General features: G+C 38.8%; 1 protein-coding gene across 3 annotated transcripts in view; it reads left to right on the top strand.

The window, feature by feature from the left end:
• ZNF608 (zinc finger protein 608) overlaps nucleotides 1-22,879 on the top strand; it is an 84,761-nt gene that overhangs the window by 23,177 nt on the left and 38,705 nt on the right. For all 3 annotated transcript variants that reach the window (XM_083151575.1, XM_083151574.1, XM_083151573.1), the window contains exon 3: nucleotides 3,915-4,170. In XM_083151575.1, the coding sequence (XP_083007701.1) occupies nucleotides 3,915-4,170 (256 nt within the window). The remainder of the gene's footprint in view (nucleotides 1-3,914; nucleotides 4,171-22,879) is intronic.

The following is a 22,879-nucleotide window of genomic DNA, read 5'->3' on the forward strand; positions in this document are numbered from 1 at the left end:
CAAGATGACCTGATACTTACGGGTGTCTTGTGATAATCATAAGTCTGTTTATCAATTCCAGGTGTATACTCAACTTTGTGGATACTGCGATGTATTAACACCAAGTTGTTGTTTACTTTTTACTATAGCCTTTCAGTGACTTCACTAAACCTCTGTAGGTTTAAAGGCTTTTTTTTAATATGTTTTAGTGTTAAGTTTGTAGAATGTATCATGTAAAATTTTGTATGTTACTTGTAGCTTATTTGTGTTGAGCAGCTTTCATGTACTGTCTTGTAATTGTGGCTCCTCTGTAACATGAATGCCACAATAGCAAGCCTTTTCTTTATTCAGTGTATTTTAGAAAAAGTTTATGTAGGACAAGTCCTATGTGTTGTAAGAGACCTGTCGATTCATAAATATTCAGTGAACACCTATATGTGTGTGTACTCTGTATGTTGACAATCCTTTGACAAATCACTCGGCTACTTCTCCGCGTGCATCAACACCTGGCAGTCATCAAGTAAAAATAACAGTGTGAGACTATAAAAACTCTTTGCTTGGTTTGTCACCTTACCACTGGCAGCTGTTAGACTGTTGTGTATTTTTCCACTTTAATAGCTGCCTTTCTTTGCTCATCCTCTTTCCAGTTTCTATATGAATTGTGTAAAATAACAATACTAATGATTTCATCAGACTTGTGAAAGTGGTTTGCATGCATTTTTTTCTGCTTTCTTACATTCAAAATATGCTTGCCTTGCTGTTCATGTAGTATGCTATTTTTGGTTTGACATGACAATTGTAGGAAATTAAACTAATGATAAGACATTGAACATCTTATCTATAACTCCCGATGTGCCATTAGAGCTGTGGTCAAATAGCCACAAAATGATTACAATTGTACTCAAAGAACACATCAAATGCACATTGAACATTGTATTGTTGTGTCAGTCCATAACTACATATTAAACACTTTTTTATTATAAAGTGTAGGACTCTGATTATATTGCTAATACATTAATTCTACTGATTGTAGTGTTTAGACTCCATGCAGACCCAACTATTTGTTCAAAATCTGACCATCTTTTCTAAAAATAAACAAGTAGATTTAAAGTATTTACCAGTGCTGACAATACAGTAATGGGGCAGTTCGTATGGTGTAATGGTTAGCATTCCTGCCTCACAGCACTGAGGTTGTGAGATCGATTCCCACCATTGCTCTAACTGTGCGGAGTTTGTATATTCTCCCCGTACTTGCGTGGGTTTCCTTTTGGGTACTCCTGTTTCGTCCCACAATCCAAAAATATACTGGTAGGTTAATTGGCTCCTAACAAATTAACCCTAGAATGTCTGTGTGCCTGTATATGTGGTAGGGAAAATAGATTGTAAGGTCCACTGGGGCAGGGACTGATGTGAATGTTCAAATATTCTCTGTAAAGCGCTGCGGAAAATGTGTGCGCGATGTAAGAAACTGATAATAAATAATAATACACCATGGACACACTTGGGAGATAAAACTTGTATATAGGTGTCTGCAAAATGTTGGCACTTCTTGGCAAATTGAATGTTTGATGGAACCTCTAAGCGGGGTATTCAATGTCGGTTGTTCTCCCGCAGCCATCTCCCGATGGGGGAGATGGCTGCGGGGCCCTATTCAATGCTGTCTTCCCAGACAGCATTGAACAGGGGTTCTCGGCAGAACGAGCCCGACATCACAAACTATCGGGCTCGTTCTGCCGAGAAAAGCCGGAAATAGGCGAGCTCGCGGCCGGAGCTCGTCTTTTTCCACCCTCCACTCACGGCCATGCCCCTTTCTCGCCGCTCAGCGGCTGGGACATTGAATCCCGACCACCGAGCTCAAGTCGGGCAGTCCCCTTGGTGAGAAGATGAGCGCAAAACCTCTGCAAGGTTACGTAAACCTGAAAATTGTACACATTTATATAATTAATGTTTTATTGACTGTATTAAAAAAATATCCATGATTAGGGCTTTTGAAATTAAGAAACCCTATAAGTTAATATTTTCAAGGTATCTATTATTTGTTTATACTACTAACGATGGTCTCTGTTGTAGGAGGTTTAGAAAATAAAAATAATTATCTGTACAAAAGCATGGAAAGGCTATAAAAACAGGCTGAAATACTTCCAGCTCAGGAATTTCAGCTGTCAGCAAGTTCAGAAGTTAAGGGTCGCATCTGACAGAATAGCTCATAAAGTGATTGAAAAAGCAAATCAGAACCTTTCTGTAGAGGAACTCCAAAAGGTTTACCGGAGAGCAGAAGTTGTCTACATGTCACAGCATGGTGTAGCCCTATCCAAAATGACTTGTGTTGAGGAAGGAAGTTTTCCCACAACCAAGTACTGTTTGCTAATAAAACGAAATCACTTTTTAGATGCCACCACAAAAGATTAATGAAGAGAAAAACAAATAGTAGAATAAGACATCTTGCCAACACTAATTATTAGTATGTATAAGTCTATTATGCTTTAGAGTGATGTGGTTTCCAATGGTACAGGGAATATTATCCAGGTAAAAAAAATGGAATTTAATCAGTGTAAATAGTGATACATTCTAGACATTCTAAAACAAATGGAAGCTGGAGAGGATTTGGACATTTCAACAAGCTAATAATTTAATGAGCTATAATTAGGTACTTGCAGGAATAGAAGATTAAAGTCTGGGATGGGCTTCACTTTTACACACAGCCTTGAATATTATTGACAATATGTGGGTTGATGACAAGCATAGTGTATGTAAGATCCTAAGAGAATAGAAATTCTTGACTTGTTACAAGAAATGTTTTTGTAGTTTCTGACAAATAAAATGTTACTTAGTACTGAATGACAGGGTGGATAGAATGTTGCACATGTCACATTCACTTTTTTTTAAATCTGCTAAATTCAGCAAATAGCAATTGTACATTAAACTGTACGTAAGAAAAAAAAATTGCTTGCACCCTCTAGAGGTGTACGAACTGTTTTTTTTTTTTTTTGTGTGTTTTTAAAAAGTAAAGACTGTTCTATGCATAACTTCTTCCCACGCACCCCATGTTTAAGTCACATCCTGTCAGTATGGGCCTTCCAGCAATAGGGTATAGGTCTGTGTTCTGAATGAACAGTATCACAGGGCATCATGGATGGTGTAATGGTTAGCATTACTACCTCGCAGCACTGAGGCCATGGGTTCAATACCCAACATGGCACTAACTGTGCAGCGTTTGTATATTCTTCTCTTGTTTGTGTGGGTTTTCTCTGGGTACTCCGGGTTCCTCCCACAATCCAAAAATATACTGGTAGGTCAACTGGCTTCCAACTAAATTAACCCTAGAATTAATATGTGTGCGTGTACATGTGGTAGGGAATATCAATTGTAAGGTCCACTGGGGCAGGGACTGATGTCACTGTTCAACTATAACTCTGTAAAGCGCTGCGGAATATGTATGTGCTAGATAAGAAACTGTAAATAAATAATAATAAATAAACAGTAAGCAGTCCCTTTCCTCCTCCCTGCCTTATTAGGATCTGGGCTGCTTCTTAAAGACTTATTACAGAGGTGTACCCAGGAGCCAAGTCTCCTATATTACCTCTTAGTAATTGTCCATTAAATTTATACTTTGTACACAGAATGATGCATCTCTCAATTTTCTTTTCTTCAAACTGTAGTTGGGTGATGTTTTTCTATTTTAGTATAGTCCCCTTGGCTTCCAACCGAACTTCAAAAAGTAATAGAATGAATGCTGCTTTAATCAAAATGTATCTATTATGAAAAAGCAAACTCTGTACAGTAGTATTCATTGCCAACAGGGTACAAGTCATTTTGTAATATTACAGTGCATTGTGAATAATTAGGATGGTATATAATTTTTTTTAAACTTTTTAAGTATTGATTATGTATTTGTTATAGTAAATTTGCAAACAACGTGTGTTTTATTTCACCAGGTTGACCCCCTGTTTACAGTGCCTGCTCCTCCGCCACCACCAGTTTCTTGCAGCATGTCACCTCAAATTCTGCCATCCTACTTTTCACCATCTTCAACAATTGCTGCACCAGTAGAGCAGCTTTTAGTACGGACTCGATCAGTTGGTGTAAACACATGTGATGTTGGAATAGTAACAGAGCCTGAATGCCTTGGACCTTGTGAACCCGGCACCAGCGTCAACTTGGAAGGGATTGTTTGGCATGAAACTGAAGAAGGTATGCTTAAGCTCATGTGAAACGTTTCCAAAGTGTTATTGAATGTAGGTTTTGTTGTGTGAAGTTCTAAATCATTTTTATAAAAATCTTCAAGCTGCTTCGGGAATGTTGAGTACAGCCAATGATTTATTTTTTTTAGTTTCATTTTGAGTACCCTCTTTAATTTATGCAAAGGTAATTTGCTTATTGTAAATTTAGACATGATTTGAGTTTTTGTGAAATTACACAATCTTTAGAACAATCTTATGATTTGTTCTCGAGTTGCCTCACTGAGGCTTTGGTCAGCAGCATACTGGTCTGTAGGTTTAGTATTTTGTAACCATAAAAAAGGGCTTTTAAGTTGGCACAAGCCCCAAAATTAGGTAACAAAATTCTGCTTGTACAGCAGGTTCATTTGTGTCTTGAAATGTTTAAACTGCTATCTGTTCTTTTGCTGTTTTGCTATATTTTTCTAGGTATTATACAGACTGTGGGATTTGATATTAGTGTAAAATTAATATTTCAGAAGTTGATTTTATTTTTTTTGCCCATTTGACAGATGGGTGTAATTAAATAATCTGTTACCTAAAGACAGTGAAGCAGTACTTTCCTAGTCTAAAGCAATTTTTCTGAGAACAAAGCAGTTAACTGGAAACCATTGACTCACAAAGTTTGGTCATTTCTCATGAATATTGGTCATGAGTGCTTCTGTGATTTCTCTTTGAGGCAGTTGATTAAGCGTTAACGATGTGTTTTAAGCTGATATTGTAACCATGCCCCACACCTTGTTATGTTGGTGAAGCTAATAGTTCCTATTAAGTGATGATGTTACACTTCTGATTCAGATGCCACTCTAACTACCAGTACCAGTGAGTCAGTTTGGGATTGCAGTCGGTGGTAGTTGGTGTGGCTCCCCTATTTAAATTTTGAACTGTACTGCAACCCCCCCCCCCCCTCCGGATCCACCACTGGAAATGATGTATCGCTACAGTAACTGTTTGGTTTATTTTGTGATTTTGTCCATTTACCATAATCTGTAGACATTGACTGGAATAGATTTATTAACCATTGTAGCAGCAGGGTAAAATTATACTGTACTGAACTGCTAGGCAATATACCATATTTTCTTTATTCAACTTTTGCCACAAAATGTTGTACATATAATCTGTACAATTTGTGTTAATGCTTTCCTGGCCAAATGCCAATCCCACCAAGAAGAATCTGGATTTACCATCATTTTCCCAGCTTTCTTGATCAACCATAAATTCCATAATTTTCAAAATGGTAATAGGATGTGGAATCACAAATCAAAATTGAAATTCAGTCATTTATGGTGCCTGTTCTGTCTACAGTTGGTCAATATTTTGCTTCGGTTTAGCTAATGTCTACAGGGAAGTTTAATTAAGAATAAACAACACACTTTTTTTCCCATTCGTTATTCTTCATGTATTTATTTTAAAATGACAATTGCAAATGTTATGTTTAGAGCAAATATTATACAGTTTATACCCCAGTACTGGGAAACTGCTTTTAATTTGTGATTATAACATAAAAGCTAATAAAATAGGGGTTTGACCTTTCTGATTCTTCTGTTGTCTTATGCTAATCCGTGCTGTAATAAGCAGTTGTTTACTATTGTGAGGAAAGAGCAGATTAGCTATTGAAGGAGTCGTTCCAGTTGAATAAACTAAACTGTTTTGACCTTTTATTGAATTAAAAACTGCTTGTTTGCTGGACCATTTCTATTTACAGATGTGCCAGAAGCAAATACTCATTGTGCTTTGTGGTCTGCAATTTAACAATATTGAAACATCTGAGAGAGCAGAAGAATTTCCCATTTGCTGCCATTAGAGAGCTTCATTTAGCATGAGGCCACAATGCTTATTTGTGGTATCACAGGGTGTATAATCTATGGGAGAAACTGTAGTTGCTAAAACGTATATATTTAAAAATAAAGTTATTTATCTAGTGCCCTAGGCACATATCTTCTGCAGTGCTTTATGATGGTGATTCCCACCCTGGACATGACTGTATGGAGTTTTACATTCTCCCCGTGCTTGTGTGGGTTTCCTCTGGGTGCTCCAGTTTTCTACCACAATACAAAAATATACTGGTAGGTTAATTTTTTTAAACAAAAATTAACCCTAGAATGAATGTGTGTGTACATGTGGTAGAGAATATAGATTGTAAGCTCCACTGGGGCAGGGCATAACGTGCTAACCAATCCACTTCTAACTGCCATTTTACAGGAAGTGTGTGGTTGGTACTACGTCTTTCTCCAAGCTTTGATACTGTAAACCTCCCGGGATGTATCATTTCTTTATTTTGTCTACATACGCAGTTTGAATAGAACATATTAATCATGTGGCAGCAAGTGAATGGTACCTATAAGAAATCCTGTAGCCAGATAACCGTGCAGGTTGCATCAGTATTTCCTGTAATGCCTGGCTGTAGGACTATTCTATTTGGCACAGAGATCAATGATGCCAATTTTAAGCTCCATCTGTGATGTATTTGCCATACAGTGGAGAGCTTCAATTACTTTTTATCCCACCACAATCTATTTAAATGCTTTAAGCTTTCTACTGCAAAGAATGATTATAGGATCTAAGTAAAACTGTTTTTTAAATGACAAATAAATTGTTGCTGTGTCAAAATGTAACTCGTTGTTGCAGACATCTCTGTAATTCATGCTGCTCTTGAGAGAGAACAAAACTCGAACTTGGAAGAAATTTGAATTCTTCAGCCTGTATACAAAATCGTCTGAGGATGTTTTGAATTTTAATCGTTTTTGATCTATTCTGTATTAAACGCTCATTGCCGTGAGAAAATATTGTGTACAATTGCTCACAGATGCACAGAAGAATTTCCATAACATTTGCGCTGTTACATTTGGAGCACACATGGCTTTGTAGTAATATATGTGTAGTCCGTTTTGCTGGTACTGGCTGTTCATGCTATGAACATTTACTGTAATACATTCTCATCTTCCGTCTCATTGATAGTTTTTTAGCTCATTGGTTTGCTATTCAATCTAAAATGAAACGATACAATCCAGCCGTAGTTCTGTTATTAACAAACCCTTCTGTTTTTGTCTCTTCTTTTTGCAAGCCTTTGAGCACTGAATTGGTTATATGAGCTCTGATCACCATAGATGTTAACTGCTGTTGTGCCTATTCCTCTTCATCTGTGCAAAACCAATTGCACTGTTTGAAGTTATGTAAATGAGTTGTTTACTGCTAATTAAAATGCGTCTGTATGTGGGCCAAGGGGATCCTAAACCATACGATTGCTCAGAGCTCTGATTCAGTTGCCTGTTTACAGTTACTGGGAACATGAAGAACAACAGTGTTCTAAAATAAAAGACCGCGTTTCTAGGGTTCTCTGACCTGCACTAAATCCAGTCCCTGCTTTTGTCAGTGACCTGGACCTGGGAATTTAATACTCCGGAGGTTTTTTCTATTAAATGAGACCTGTTACTCAGCTTGTAACACACTGTTGTATTTCTCATTTTCCCTCAGGGAGATAAAGAAGCACAAGTTTAGAGTTACAGCTGCTTGTTTTTCAAAGAACAATGTCTACACAATAGCACAGCACATTGGTATAGGCGGGTGTGGGTTTTCTTAAAGGACTTGTAAAAAACAAAAAAAATGTTTGCACTGTCCTCCATCAACAAGCTTCCAAAGTACATTTCAAAACACAAAATTGCGGAAGTTAAACATAATTTATTTTGTGGTGGCATGGTAATCGTTATAGATACATCCAAAACACACACACACACTGCTAATTCATGAACAGTTTGCAGAAAGCAGTAGATTATCAGGGTTATGACTTTTGTGTTGTCTGATTTTTAAGGCCCCCATACACTAGGCTGACTTGTCCTAAGGACAAATCTGACCCTAGTTCTCTGAGCTCCCCCAGCAGCTCCCACTTACTAATTAGCACTCTGTGCCATTTTTTACTTGTGACAAATTACATGCGATTCATCGCATGTAACTACTCCCGGGGAGCTGCAGGTGGGGGGCAGAAGAATTTTAAAAATAACTTAGAAAAGAATGGGCAGCCATTGATTGGCTGAGCTTTCTCAATGGCCATCCATGTTTTTTATTTTTAAATCTATTTCTCACAGCCTGCAACCCACCAGGGATGCAGAGCGGGGATAGCACCTCTCCTGCCTGGTGCTTCCCTGCTTTTCAGATAGGTGCCAACCTATGAACCTATGGATTCGATTCATCATTGGTGCTAAAAAGCACCCACTATGTGGCGCTGACAGGTGCACATATGGCTAATCTTATGTGTAGCTCGTCCAACCTCCGATCCGATGAGCACAAGACCATCGGGCCGGATGTCATACACATGTGATTTGGGCTGATTTCACCCGATTTCTTGACCCACCGTAATTTGGTGACATTGGGCTCAAATCACATAGTGTATGGGGGCTTTTAGGCTGAATGTGAGATAAAGCAATGAGCATGTAAATGCCACATGATGTAAGTGTGATAAGGAGAGATTAATGTCCAGCCAATCACATCCTAACTGCCATGTTACAGGCTGTGTTTGAAAAAAGTCAGTAAGGAGCTGATTGGCTGGATGTTTATCTCTCTTTATCACCCTTGCATTTATCTCTTGTTAAGGCTTAATACATCTGCCCTGATGTGTTTTATATGGTGTACATACTAAGCAATGTGTAAACCTAGCTTCATCGTAGCAAACAGGACCCAACGGGGGCAGCCAGCATCGGCCAATGTATGAACATTTTCCAATGCCGGCAGCAGTGATAAAGCTGTGGCAGGGCCATGTCGGCATATGCAAAATTGTTCAAAGTATAGTCTAGTGTATTTTTCCATCGCTGCAATAATCCCTCACCCCCATGGCTATGATTTGGGGAGTTGCTTTTCTTTTGCGTGTCTGAACCTAGTCTAAACTAGTGGTTTTAGATGTGCTGCCTATAAAATTACATATGAAAAACATTTTCAGACTGTGCTGTGCAATTAGAATCCAAGTATATTATTTAGGAAAATATAGCATATTATAAAAACCAACATAAGTTAGCCACCCTAAAATGTCTTTCACCGCATATACTAGTTGCAGAAATTACTTTGAGATGTTAAGATGTTTTTCTGTCATTTGAGATCTTCATATCGCTGAATTGTAGTGGTGTTTTGTGGCAATATATAAAGCAATTATAACCACTTCTGTGAGTAAATGGCAAGTCTGTCCAACTGAATCATTTAATTATCAGCCTTGGTGCACGCTTGCTGTTTGTTAACACTAGTAGTTAAAAACTTATTTTTTTCCCCTCAGTGTATAAAAATCAGCAAGAATCTTTAATACCTTTTCACCCCAGCTAGCCGGCTATGTACGTAAAAAAAAAAAAAGTGCACACCATTTTTGAAATCCTAATCACTTTCTCAAAGACAGGAAGATTAAAATTCTAGCCCTTTGACACATCAGTAATTTTTATTGTTGAACACTGCTGGAGTTCGCTGTCCAATCAGAGTGATCGTCATAACAGTTGTGAGTTGTGACTGCTTGATTTTCAGACTTGACCTTTGAGCTGAGATTTAACAAGTGGTGTAGAGCGGGGTGAAATACTCTGCAAATTGCATGACTCCAGACCCCTGTATTATAGCTAGGTGAAGGTTACATTGCCAAGTTGTTTTTTGGGGGTTTGTTGGTGGTTTAGTACATTTATTATTTTTTTACGTTTGCAAATGTTTTGTATTTCGGTACAGGAGATATGTTTTACAGGTTCTGTGTAAAATGCTTTGAAAATTGAACAGGCTTCTGGTTATTTCCCATAGTAGAGTGTTTGGTGCAGTAAGTTTACAAATTCTAAAGGTAATGTTTTTTTAGGACTCGCATGAAAGAATAGTTGGTTTTTGTTTTCCTGTAAAATAATAGGAAATATTATGACTGCAAGCAGCCAACCAATGATTTGAGCTGTTCTCTGGCTCAGATTGAATTCTAGTATGTCTGGTAATTTGTGCGTTTGAAGACTGTTCAGCGGGCATCCATTTTTCACTTTGCAGCTTTTGTGTGCTGAACAAGCTGTCAGCATGCCACACACTTCTCAAATACAGGGACTGACAGTCTTCTTTTCTCAGCTCAACCTGTTTCTGTTATTGGAGTTAGAGCAAGGAGAGCAAAAAATAAGTGTCAAGTGTTTTTATGTCAATTTTCTCACAAGTTCAGACAATGTTATATTCTCTTAGGCCAAAAGGGCAAAATAGTTTAAGTTCCAAACTTATGTAAGCTGGTATAAAATGCTGTTATGTGGCTACAAACTTTAGGTCTGTACCTTTATGTTAATTATATATATATATATATATATGCAAAGGTTAGTCACATAGGTGGTTATGAAATGCTCCAAATTCTTAAGGAGATCATATGCTGGGAAAAAGATGGAATGGGAAGAGAGTTTTAAGGGTGCTGGATCCATATTTAAATGTAGACTGGGCAGGATTTTGGAAGGTACCACTGCACAGGGCACTGCATTTTATTGGTGCATTGTGTTGGAGCCACCTATAGCTTTATCTGCCCTATCATTCTGATGATTACTGGTGCAACTTTGACCCAGATCCCCAAAGGCAAGACCATTATTGTGTCCCCCGCCAAAGGAACAGATGTAATTTGCTTTGGCCCCTATGTGAGCCATGTCCCCCTTACATTAAAAATGTTGGATTCACAATAACAAAGGAAAAAAATATATATTTTTTTAATCCACATTATCCACCACCGCTGCCACCACCCACCTACCATGTAGAATTATATCTTCTCATGCCATAACCTTCCAGTTAACATACATTTTTAAGATACATTATTCTTCCATCTCAGTGGCAATGGTTTCCTCTATTTACCAACCTCTACTATATATGCATTTATGCAGAGTGATTTACAGCATGTCACATGCAGTACAGATGAGAACAATCCATCTGAACCGAGCAGGATGTTGCACTGGAAGAGGTGATGGTCACTCAGATTGGTGGGCAATATAGTGCTTAAAAAGCAACTTCAGTTCAAAGAAAAACAGTTTTGTACTTTTCAGTGGCACTTGCAGAATTTTCAAGGATGGATGTGGATTAAAAGATCAATAGCTTTCCGTAGACTGTCAAGAACTCAATTGGATATGTAGACTTGATTAAAAGGTCTACATGCAGATGATAAACACAAAAAAGCTCGCATAAGTGCCTACCATTACCCCCCCTCACCCCTGCCGCAGCCTAACACTTAACCAAGTGCCTAACCCTAATTTTAGAAATCATGAAAAGCCATGGGTTGACCATTTGCAAGTTGATGTTTTGTCCCTGTTGACCAATGTCCATGTCAACCAATTAATGGTTGACTTTATGACCTGTCAACCTATTGACTATTGACCATCTGGTGTTAACCTAATGACTATGTATTAACTGTCTATCTTTGTTCCGGATACTGAAAAGGACACATTATTTTGGCTTTCACAGCCTGGACCTTTCATGGGAGAGGAAACTATTGACCATTTCAAAGACAAACATGCAGGGATTTTGGGGTATCCAAAAGTCTCACGGAATGTGACCATGTTATGAAAAGCCAATCCCCCTGCACATTCATTAGGAATATCAGTATTTTGTCACTAAATTACGTTACTTGATTGCAGTTTGTGGAGCACGATTATGTAGGTGGAGAATTGTTGTGCAAATTCCATTATTATGTCCCACCTGACATAATTTCATGGAGTCTCTCCTTCTGTCCTAGAAGGGAGCGCATAAAAGTAGGCAAGTATGCAATATATCTATCCATCTGAAAACAAGACCATATACTGCTGTTTTTTTCCTGTATTGTCTGCGTTTTGGTACATTTATAACATAAACAACATTCTTCCAGTCAGCAAATTCACAAATGTGACATAACTAGACTGTTTTCTCTGTTCCCTAATGCAGAACCGCTAGAGCAGAACATCATTATTCTCTAAACCTACTATTCTGTGCTATAAATTTGTCATCTAGTTTCCCTTAGTGCCTGGGCCACTTTATTTAATTTATATCTATATCATAGACAGGAGAATTTTATGAACTTGTATACAGTACCAGTAGAACACTTTGTATCTATGGGAGTTCATTGTTTTAGCTGTGATTTTTCTTTTAAAAAGCAACAATGACCTATTAGTAGGAATTTGTCATAAAGGGGCTTTTTTATCTAGATTTTTATTTCTGTTAGCAGCTTTTTTTTTTCCTTTTATGTTTTTAATACAGGAAATATTGCCGATATCTCCAATATATCTCAGTTAATCAGAGCACACTGCCACCCCCATAAAATGTATGTTAATGTTGCAAGTCTATTTATCAAGCTCCCAAAACTAAAATTTACAAACATCCGATCCTTTTGCTACCTCTGGTAAGTGCCCATGTCCAAATTAGCACCAAGAATTGCCAATACAGAACAGTTTTATATAGGCTGCTTCCATTAGCAGGAAAAGTACAGCTGCTAATGCTCTCAAGGCTGCCGATTATTGGAAATTTCAGTAGAAAAGTGTGGTAAATTTCTATGAGATGGAATCACAATTACTTTTGGTGACCTGATGCCTAGAAAGTTCCATTCTCCTAACCTGCCCCCCCCCCCCCCCCCAAAACCAGCAAAATTGCGGCTTGAAGTCAAAAAAGGGGTATTTTCTTATTTATTTTTTTACCACATTTCTCAAAGGACCCTCATAGAATCATTGTTTTCTAGAGCATTTTAGGTAGATAGATTTTTAAATTAGGCTGAGAGCAATATTGTTGTTACTCATGGGAATGCAGGACATAATTGAATAGGTCCTAGCTGACCACTGAATCTGCCATTAAGTATAGGCAGTACGGACGGGGTAATGGTTAGCATTACTGCCTCACAGCACTGAGGTCATTGGTTCGATTCTTAATATGGCTCTAACTGTGCGGAGTTTGTATATTCTCCCCATACTTGCTTGGGTTTCCTCCGGGTACTCCAGTTTCCTCCCACAATCCAAAAATATACTGGTAGGTTAATTGGCTCACAACAAAATAAACTCTAGAATGTCTGAGTATGCATGTACATGTGGTAGGGAATATAGATTGTAAGCTCAACTGGGGCAGGGACTGATGTGAGTGTTCAAATATTCTCTGTAAAGTGCTGCAGAGTATGTGTGCGCTATATAAGGAACTGTTAATAAATAAATATGAAAGATTAGTTAACTCGCATCTAGCCAATAATGTACACACATTTTATACAACAAGGCAAAAATACGGACTTGCTGCTGATGGATCACTTTGTTATAAGTTTTATCATAACTGAATAACTCCCTTCATTTAGACAGGCAGGACAAAGCAAACTCTGATTCACCCACAATCCATGCATTTTTGCATAGAACTCCAATAGTTGAGTGAGATAGTCTTATGAATTGGGCCTGTACCAGTAACATCATGACCGTTAAAAGTCATGTTATTGGTCTTTGACTGTACAGGAATCAAGGGAGTAAATATATTCTTTGCAGCCTCTAGGCATGTTATGGGTGCCCAAACTTAAATTCTCCTTTTGTATAAGCGATTATTTTATTGATATTGCAATTAATTAAGGAGTCTTTATTATATGACACAAATGCAATGAATTGGCTGCAGTGTTTGGCAAGGTTTTGAAATTCAACTTATTTTCTGGTTGGTGTAACTTTTTAGAAAACCAATTATAGTTTCAAAAAAATAAATAGTTAAAAGAAATACAATATATTAAAGGCATTCAAATTGATTTTAAGCAGCTGTTGACATTGCATTGTAGCATGAAAAGGCTGCCAAAACTATGCCACATACATATATAAATGAACAGTCTGCACTCAATTACAATATACTAAGACCACAGGACTTGAGAGTGAGGTTTGGTTGGCTAACAGAATGTTGAAAATGTAATACTTGTTGCTTGATCCGTGAGAGTTTCTTGGCATTCAGCCATGGGAATAGTCAAGGCATCTTTTCTTGTTCTGTTGCTGAGGTACTTTGGCTAACTTTTAGGATCCCCACAAGTGCCGGAAGACTGTTCTCTATGGATCACAAGCTCTGCAGTCATAATAAACGCACACACCAAGACTTTTATGAGTCCCAGTGAGTATTTGTTTCTAAAGTAGACATTAGCATGTATATTCCAATGGCTTACAAGCCAACCAGATGGGATATGAAATCAGAAATGATTTTGCTGGCTGCCTGCCATCGTTTAGTGTGTTTTGATTTGTACGGATAAGTAACCATTCTCCTTTTCCCTGTTTCCAAGAGCTTTCCTGTAAGGTTTGCAGGAAAGCTAATCCTTGGTTTCCTGTAAAATGTGTGCCTGTTAATAGATGTTGCTTCAGTATGCTGTGTTGACTATGAAATGTTAAAGTGTATGACATCAGTGTGCTCAATGCTGCACAGATCTGAAGTGGACTTCATATAACTCTAGTAAATGGCAGAACTCAAATTAAAACATATTTCAGAAGTTATGCGGTTTCTACCTTACTATTTAATAAATAACACTTTCAAATCCTTCTCACAATGTGGTGGAGATTTGAGTTTAGTTTTAGATAAATGTTGGTTATGTCCTAGAGCAGGGGTTCCCAAAGTTTTTGAATCACGGCACCCTGAAGCATCAGAAATGTTTTCGTGGCACCCCTAGGCTAAGGCTGGTTTCACACACTCCGGTTTTGTCCGGAAGGCAAAAAGCCGGACACATTTTGTCCGGCTTTTTGCCTGACAGTTGTCTCTTTCACATGCACCTGCTCAGTGAGCCGGTGCTATGTAAATTTGAGGGTAAAAACTGAAGTGACGTCAGTTTGGGGGCGGTGGAGAGCTACAACCGGACACCAAATGACCGGTGTGTGTGAGAAAGGCCCCCATCGCCCTCAGCACACACTGACCTGTGAGAACGGGACGGCCACGGCACGGCAGCCGGACACTGCAGTGGAAAGATCCGGCTGCCACCCGGTAGCCGTGCCGTGGCCGTCCTGTGTGAATGGACACATAGCTGTCCATTACACACTGCAGGGACGGCACGGCTTTTAAGCCATGCGGGATTTCACCGTCCGGCAGGAGCCGGACAGTGTGAAACCAGCCTAAAGGTTTCTTATTGAGAAAGTCAGAAACAAATATTAAGTTAAATAAATTATGTTTATCTCATCCTTAGGATCAGTTATGTGGTAATGGACAGGATTCACTTCTGTTTGTCCACAATTTGACTATTACAATGGACATAAAAAACTTGAATTGGTCCTGAACAACCAACCCAGGGCACCCCTGCAAGTCCCCCAAGGCACACCAGGGTGCCACGGCACACAGTTTGGGAACCACTGTCCTAGAGCATAGGTCCTCAAACTGCGGCCCTCCAGATGTGGTGAAACTACAAAACCCAGCATGCCTTGCCACGGTTTTCCTATAAGGGAGTGTTAAAACTGTGGCAAGGCATGCTGGGAATTGTAGTTTCACCACATCTGGAGGGCCGCAGTTTGAGGACCCATGTCCTAGAGGGTGAGATTGGCTATTGTGGGGACATTTCAATATGTCCTACTGTAAATATCGTATATATTTCTAGGGGAAAATTGTATTTCTTTTTTTGGCACATCTAAGTAATGTGCTCTTGGCAGGTGATATTCAGATGCCATGGGTGCCCATTACTTATCATAATATTTTGGCACACAAAAAATTGGCTAAACCTGTGCAAATAATTGGGCATCCTGTGTGCCAAAAACGTACTCTTTGCAGGTTTTTTTTATCACTACTTCAGGTGGTGGCATGTAGAAATAATGGCAGCTTGCACCCAAAAGCAAAACAATTGAATATCTCCCATCAGGTGCCTGTTACTTACAGGTGCCAAAATAAATTTATATACCACAAAAGGTTGTGCTATATAAGGTCAACACTGGGAAAAGGTCAACAAAGCAAAAGGTTGACACATGAAAAGGTCAACCTAAGTTTTTTTTTTTTCCACTTTTTTTTCTGTCAATGTTGACGCCTGAGCATGTTTACCCCAATTAGTGTACCAGGTCCCTTTGCATGCCTCACTTCGCTCACCATTCTTTGGGCCATGTGCCTCACCTACTGCTGATCTTGGCACTTTAATGTTCCTAGTCGGAGTCCACGTAGAAGGTAAGAAAGTGTTGTTAAAAAAACAAACTCATGTCAACCTTTTCAAGCGTTGGCAATAGCCAGGGCAATATTTTGCTTGTGTTGACATTTTGCCAATGTCGACCATTTGGTGTCAACTTATTGACTAGACCCAGATATTGTCTGTCTGGAAACCAATATACCAAACATCTTATGGTTTTGACTTAAATATTAGAGAATGTATTTGTAGTATTAGGGGGGGGCTAGAAGAACATTCATTCTATCCTCCTTACACATCTCCACTGCAATATTATCTAAGTATCAAACAGTATGCTTGAAATCATATAATGACGTATGTTTATTTTTCAGAATATACTATATATTTTCAACAATTTCCATGTGCAATAATTATTTATGCAGAAATAATTAGAATATGAACAAAAAAAATCTGATTTAAATTAAATAAGTAAATAATATACTGTAAATATGTTCTAAGAAACCAATAGATATATTGGGTAACAATGAATACTTCTAAATCTATTCACCACCAGTTGTATAATCAACCACCCGGCAAATGTAGGCTGCTGCCTTTTCTAACCTACCGAACATGTGTATTCATGTTTTCCCTTTCCATTCATAGATCTCTCCAGCTGGGAAAATATAGTGTGTACAATTCTTTGTGCCTTCAACTGACATTTTTCATAAATTGCAAGAGAAACACTGTTATCAGCAGCTTAATAGCAGCTCTACAGATCAAGTCTCAGCATGACACAGAAACTATGGTAACCACATTTTCCAGGCAGATAAAGGAGGAGGAAGGTTTAAGTGGAAAAGTATCTAAAGCGAAATTGTAAATAGAGCCCAAATTACTTAAGAGTTGATAAGGGTTTGATAGATTAATAGTATTGTTCTGCAAAGCCTTTACTATGCATTGGAACTACAGTATAGCTTTAATGCATTCCGCAGTTTCATTTTTATTTTTCAATAAAGATGTGTTTCTCCATTTCTTATTTATTGTTCCTTACTGTAAAAATAATGTTGAAAATGTGAGACATCTGTTACCATAAAACAGAGCTATACCTACTGTGAATGATTGATTACATTTCTAAATGGAACACCTCGGCTGTCAGTTTTGGTGTAAATTCTCTCAACTTAGCACAATAGCCTACTTAATATGAAAGTGATACTATATTGTACAGTAAGACTGGCTCTCGTAATGTTTTGGACTCTACATGGGTTATGAGTCCTCTATCTATAATAAATACTGAAAGGAACTGTTGACCTTCCTGTTCTCTCAGCGGTATCAGAATGCTTCTGAAGTAGTCGCTCTCATTTTCATGCCATTTAAATTATAGAAGTAAAAATAATAATCAGGTATATATTAAAATGAAGGCATATACGACTCCGATAGTAAGTATTGCTTATAGCTAAAAAAAACTTGTAACGTCGTTGTAGCAAGGATATTTTAAAAGTAAGTGTAGATAATATATGTATGTATATCCTCCCAGAACCATGGCTATATCTTGGTTCTAAAGCACATTCATTCCTAGTCCAATATAAAAATATATTGGATATTTTAGCCACTGTGTACATGGATGTCGATTATGCGGCACATTCATTCCTAGTCCAATATAAAAATATATTGGATATTTTAGCCACTGTGTACATGGATGTCGATTATCAAGCATGTTTTGTAATGTATAGCTAAACCTAATGGAAATGTCAACATTTGACAATGTCCGAATGTAATGTAAATGTAATTTTTGCTCAAGATAAACCTTTCCAGGTTTCAGCATTTATGGCGATGACATTTTAAACATGTTGGCAAGTTCAAATTCATTACTGCTTCCCTTTGTACACGTCATTGCTTTCCATATGTAGTATGCCAATTTTGAGCTATACTATGCAGCTTGTTGTACACTTCTTATTGTATATAGAATTTGGTTGATAGCCTTTTTTTTTTTACACCAAAAAACCCAGGTTCAAACTAGGCCACTGAAAATGGTTTCAAGCTTCATCATTGCATCTTGAAAAACCATTCACATCGTAGGCTGGACATGAGTTATAGACTGGGCTTCCCTTTTGCCAATGCTTGGTGATGACATTCTCTCCAAGTGCTGATCCATCTTTCTTCCTGGGATTGTGCACAGGCCATTTGAAAAAGGTGTCATCCGCAAGGGGATCATTTATATTATGACTTGCGAGTAAACCTTCTGTTAAATTAATTGTTGAAGTAGTCAGAAAAAGCACCTTACCTTTAAAAGGGTGTCCTCAAAGTGTTAATTTCTTCAGCCCTCTGTGAAGTGGTGAATCATGATATATAAAGACTGAAGCATGAAAGTTGAAGGGTTGACAAAACGACAACCAAAAACATTTTATTTCTTAAGCTTACAATTAAGATCTATTGTCCTATATAGGCGTATCATTCCTACAAGGATCAGAACAATACAACATACACAATGTATAGTGTGTACCTCCTGTGGATGTACTGCATGCCCAATGGGATGATTCCACAGCTGACACGGTGTATTTATGTGCAGCGTGTAATAATATTTTTTTTTAATTAAGTTTTCTTTATTCCAATATTTCATATAAAATACATAATAATTACATATAAAGATAATTACATTTCTTTTTAATACACAAATAAATACATTACCCACCCCCCACCCCGCCTATCCCCCCTTCCACATACAAACAAACATACATTAGGCCTAAACCCCTTGCCCCTTCCTTAATTTCGGCAAATCTCTTCAAAACGACCTAGCTCCTTTGAACTACCTTGGTAGTCCCACTTCTACCCACTTCTGACCATTTAGCCAAATAATAGCTTATAACCCTGGACATCCTTTTATTTTAGCTTATACCAGTAGAACTAATGTAGACCTTATAAGTGCAGTAACCTACCTATTAAGGTGCGACAATTTATACAATTATTATTATTTTTAATATGTTATTTAAAGTTGGGACCCTTCCCATTACACCATTTGTGTCCTTCATCTACACACTTTCCTTCACGTTGTATAATCAATACTTAATTTATTCTTTTTCATTCTCTTCGTGTAACATCTAACTAACCACCTTTTGATTTCATTAATATTGTGGCACACCATACAGTGATGTAACTTGTGATTTCTTATCCCACTCCTCACATTTTATGCACAATTAATATACATTTTGAGAGGAAAAAAAAAAAAAAATATATATATACATTTACTAGCTCACTTATGTGTTTATGTGCATTAATTAACTATAACTTTTTATACTTCCTTACTCTATCTACATTGTAAGCTACTGTGTCCCCGATTTCTTATGCCGAGTTACAAACTATATCACACAGCTCTCCCTCATTAACCACCTTTCGGGACACCTATTTTGTAGAACCTTGATTGTTTCCATAGTCCCCACGTCTTCCAAAATTTGGAATCCGCTCCCTTTGTGGCATATACATACCGCTCATGTTCACAAGTGCTATTAACCAGGTTCAGCCACTCAATCGTTTTTGGGCCTGAGGATGCCATCCACTGCCTTGCAATTATTACTTTAGCAATAGCCGACAAGTTCATCACCAATTGCCTCCATTCACGTGCCGGGTTATACTCCTCCCATATCCCCATTACCAAATTTAACTCGTTTAGGGACCCCCGGGGAACTCCCAATATTTCCAATTTAACAATTATCTCGTCCCAAAATTTCTTAATTACGTCGCACTCCCACAGAAGATGCCAAAAGGTGCCCGACTCGGCCCTACATTTGGGACATCTATCAGACTGGACTCCAGCAATTTTTTTCAGTTTAACCGGGGTTATATAGCTCCTGTGCAAAATGTTAAATTGTACTTGCTGGATTCGGATTGATGATGTAGCCTTACCCGGAAGTGACAGTGCCTCCCCCCAATCATTCTCGTCTAGTCCCGGAATATCGGTCAACCATTTTTCTTTCAGGACCAGCAACTCTTCATTTTGAATATATGAGTTCAGATACCTATACACCTTAGACAATCTTTTCCCGCCGCTCAGTTGCCCGAGGAATTTTTTACATGGCGATTCAACTATATTATCCCTTATCCCACTGCCTTCCTGCATCAGAGCACTTCTGACTTGGAGGAATCTAAAAAACATGTGTCTGGGCAAATCATGCTCCATCTGAAGTTCACTAAACGATCTGATGTTTCCTTCATAATAAAATTGTCCAACCGTGAACACCCCATATTTCCCCCAAGCCGCCCCTCCCTGCTGCTCTTTTAATTCTCTCAGGGCCTCCATGGAAAATATTGATGTATCGGGGTCTATCCCGGTATAATTGAACACTTTACAAATCCAATTCCATATCTTCACTGCTTGTGTTATAATTGATGGCTGATTGCCCCGCAGATCCCTAGAGAGCAAACGCTGAAGTGGAGCAAGATCTGCCCCCCCACATTGCATTAATTTAACCAATTCCTCGGTGGCTTCCCCTTCCCGGACCCAGGCACATAAATGAACTAGTTGGGCAGCAATATAATAAATCTTAAAATTTGGAACTGCCAAGCCCCCCTTATCCCTATCTCTACACATCGTGTCCATCTTAATCCTTGAGCGCTTGTTCTGCCAGATAAATGAAAAGAGGATACTGTTGATTTTCTTAAAGTATTCATCCTTAATAAATACCGGAGAATGTTGGAATACATAGAGTAACCTGGGCAGTAATGACATTTTTATTAGATTAACCCTTCCGATTTGTGATAGAGGGAGTTTTATCCAACACCGGCACTTGACCTTAATGTCTTTGATCAGCGGGACAAGATTGTCACCGATGTAATCGGTTGCCCTTTTTGACACAAGTATCCCTAGGTATCTGAACTTTTCCACTGGCTGAAGAGATGGGCCCAATAAGTCTGTGAGGTTTTGGTTTGGGTTCCTAATATACATTAAATGCGATTTTTCCCAATTCATTTTAATCCCCGAGTAATCCCCAAATTCCTGGAGATATTCCATGATTCTGGGGATATCCCGCCCAGGGTCAGAGACACCTACTAGTAAATCATCTGCATATAATGACACCATATTTAATCCCAACCCCGTACCCTGCTCTCCTCTATCCAATAATTGTCGCAATGCGCAGGCCAAGGGCTCTATTGCCACCGCAAAGAGCAGGGGGGAGAGGGGACACCCCTGTCTGGTACCCCTAAACAAGGGGAACAGGGGGGACGTGAACCCATTTATCGTCATTCTTGCCCGAGGACTCTTATAAAGCAATGATATCCACTTTATGAACCTGTCTCCAAAACCAAAGGTCCTGAGGACTGTCCACAAATATTCCCACTCAATGGAGTCGAACGCTTTATTAGCGTCAAAAGATGCCACTGCGGCATTAATACTCCCACCTTCTGCCATTTGGATATATGAGAGGACCCTTCTCAGATTGATCATTGTCGACTTACCGGCCATAAAGCCGGTTTGGTCGGGATGGATAATGTTGTTAATGATTTTACCCAATCTATTCACTAATATTTTTGCAAATATTTTAGCATCCGACGCAATTAACGAAATCGGCCTGTATGAATCAATCCGAGAAGGGTCCTTGCCACTTTTGGGGATCATTATTATGGATGCCTCTGACATTGAGGGGGATATACTCTCCTCCTCCTCCATTGCTTGAAAGAGTCTTAGCAGCTGTGGTCCCAAAATCTTATCATACTGCTGATAAAGTTCCCCGGGGAGCCCATCTAACCCAGGAGCTTTATTGACCGGTAAAGATTTAATCGCTTCTACCACTTCCACTAGTTCTATGGGGGCGTCGAGAAGTTCTTTCATTTCTGGCGTGAGCCGTGGCATGGTTATTAAACCCAGATAATCCCTAATTTCTTCCTTCCTCTTACCTAATTGAGATTGATATGTTTTGCTGAAATAGGTCACAAAGGCTTGTGCAATCTTCGGGGTCTCCACCACCACCTCCCCCGTCTCTAGTATGATCTTTGGGATAAAATTCGAGGGCCGATCTTGTCTTGCCAAATGTGCAAGCCATTTCCCCGCCCTATCTGCACTCGCGTACCAACGGTGATCCCCAGATATTAACCTTCTGCATGTTATATCTTGTAGATATTCCAGCCATTCCTGTTGAGCCAGCTGCCAGGCGACCCTATCCACTTCAAGATTATTCTTTAGGAATTCCGACTCAAGATTACCCATCCTTGTTTCCAACTCAGTAGCCCTAGCCCGATGCGTTTTTTTTAAGGTTGCGATTTTTTTTATCAGGGCCCCTCTAATGAATGCCTTGAAGGCATCCCACATTATAGTCGTTTGGGTGGACCCATTGTTCAATTCAAAAAACTCTGCCATCATATTTTCATTTCCTTCCTGCTATCCCATTTGCGCCAACCAAAAGGGCTGAAGTTTCCAGTATTTAAAACCCACCTCGCCCTCTAAATCCAGCTGCATCACCACCGGCGAGTGGTCCGAAATACCACGGGCTTTATACTCTATCTGGGGGATTCTATCAAGGAGACCCTCTGTTACAAAAATCAAATCAATTCTGGAAAAGGCTACATAGGAGGAGGAGAAACACGAGAACTGTTGACGGTCAGGATACTTTGCCCTCCATGGGTCCCACCACCCTATTTCTCTCATGAATTCCGCAAATCTTTTACCTTCCTTAGCCCCTGCATCCTTTGATCTCCTCCACCGATCCAACCCTGG

The sequence above is a fragment of the Crinia signifera genome, chromosome 1 (genome assembly GCF_055691185.1).
Source record: "Crinia signifera chromosome 1, ASM5569118v1, whole genome shotgun sequence".
In the NCBI taxonomy this organism is placed as follows: domain Eukaryota; kingdom Metazoa; phylum Chordata; class Amphibia; order Anura; family Myobatrachidae; genus Crinia; species Crinia signifera.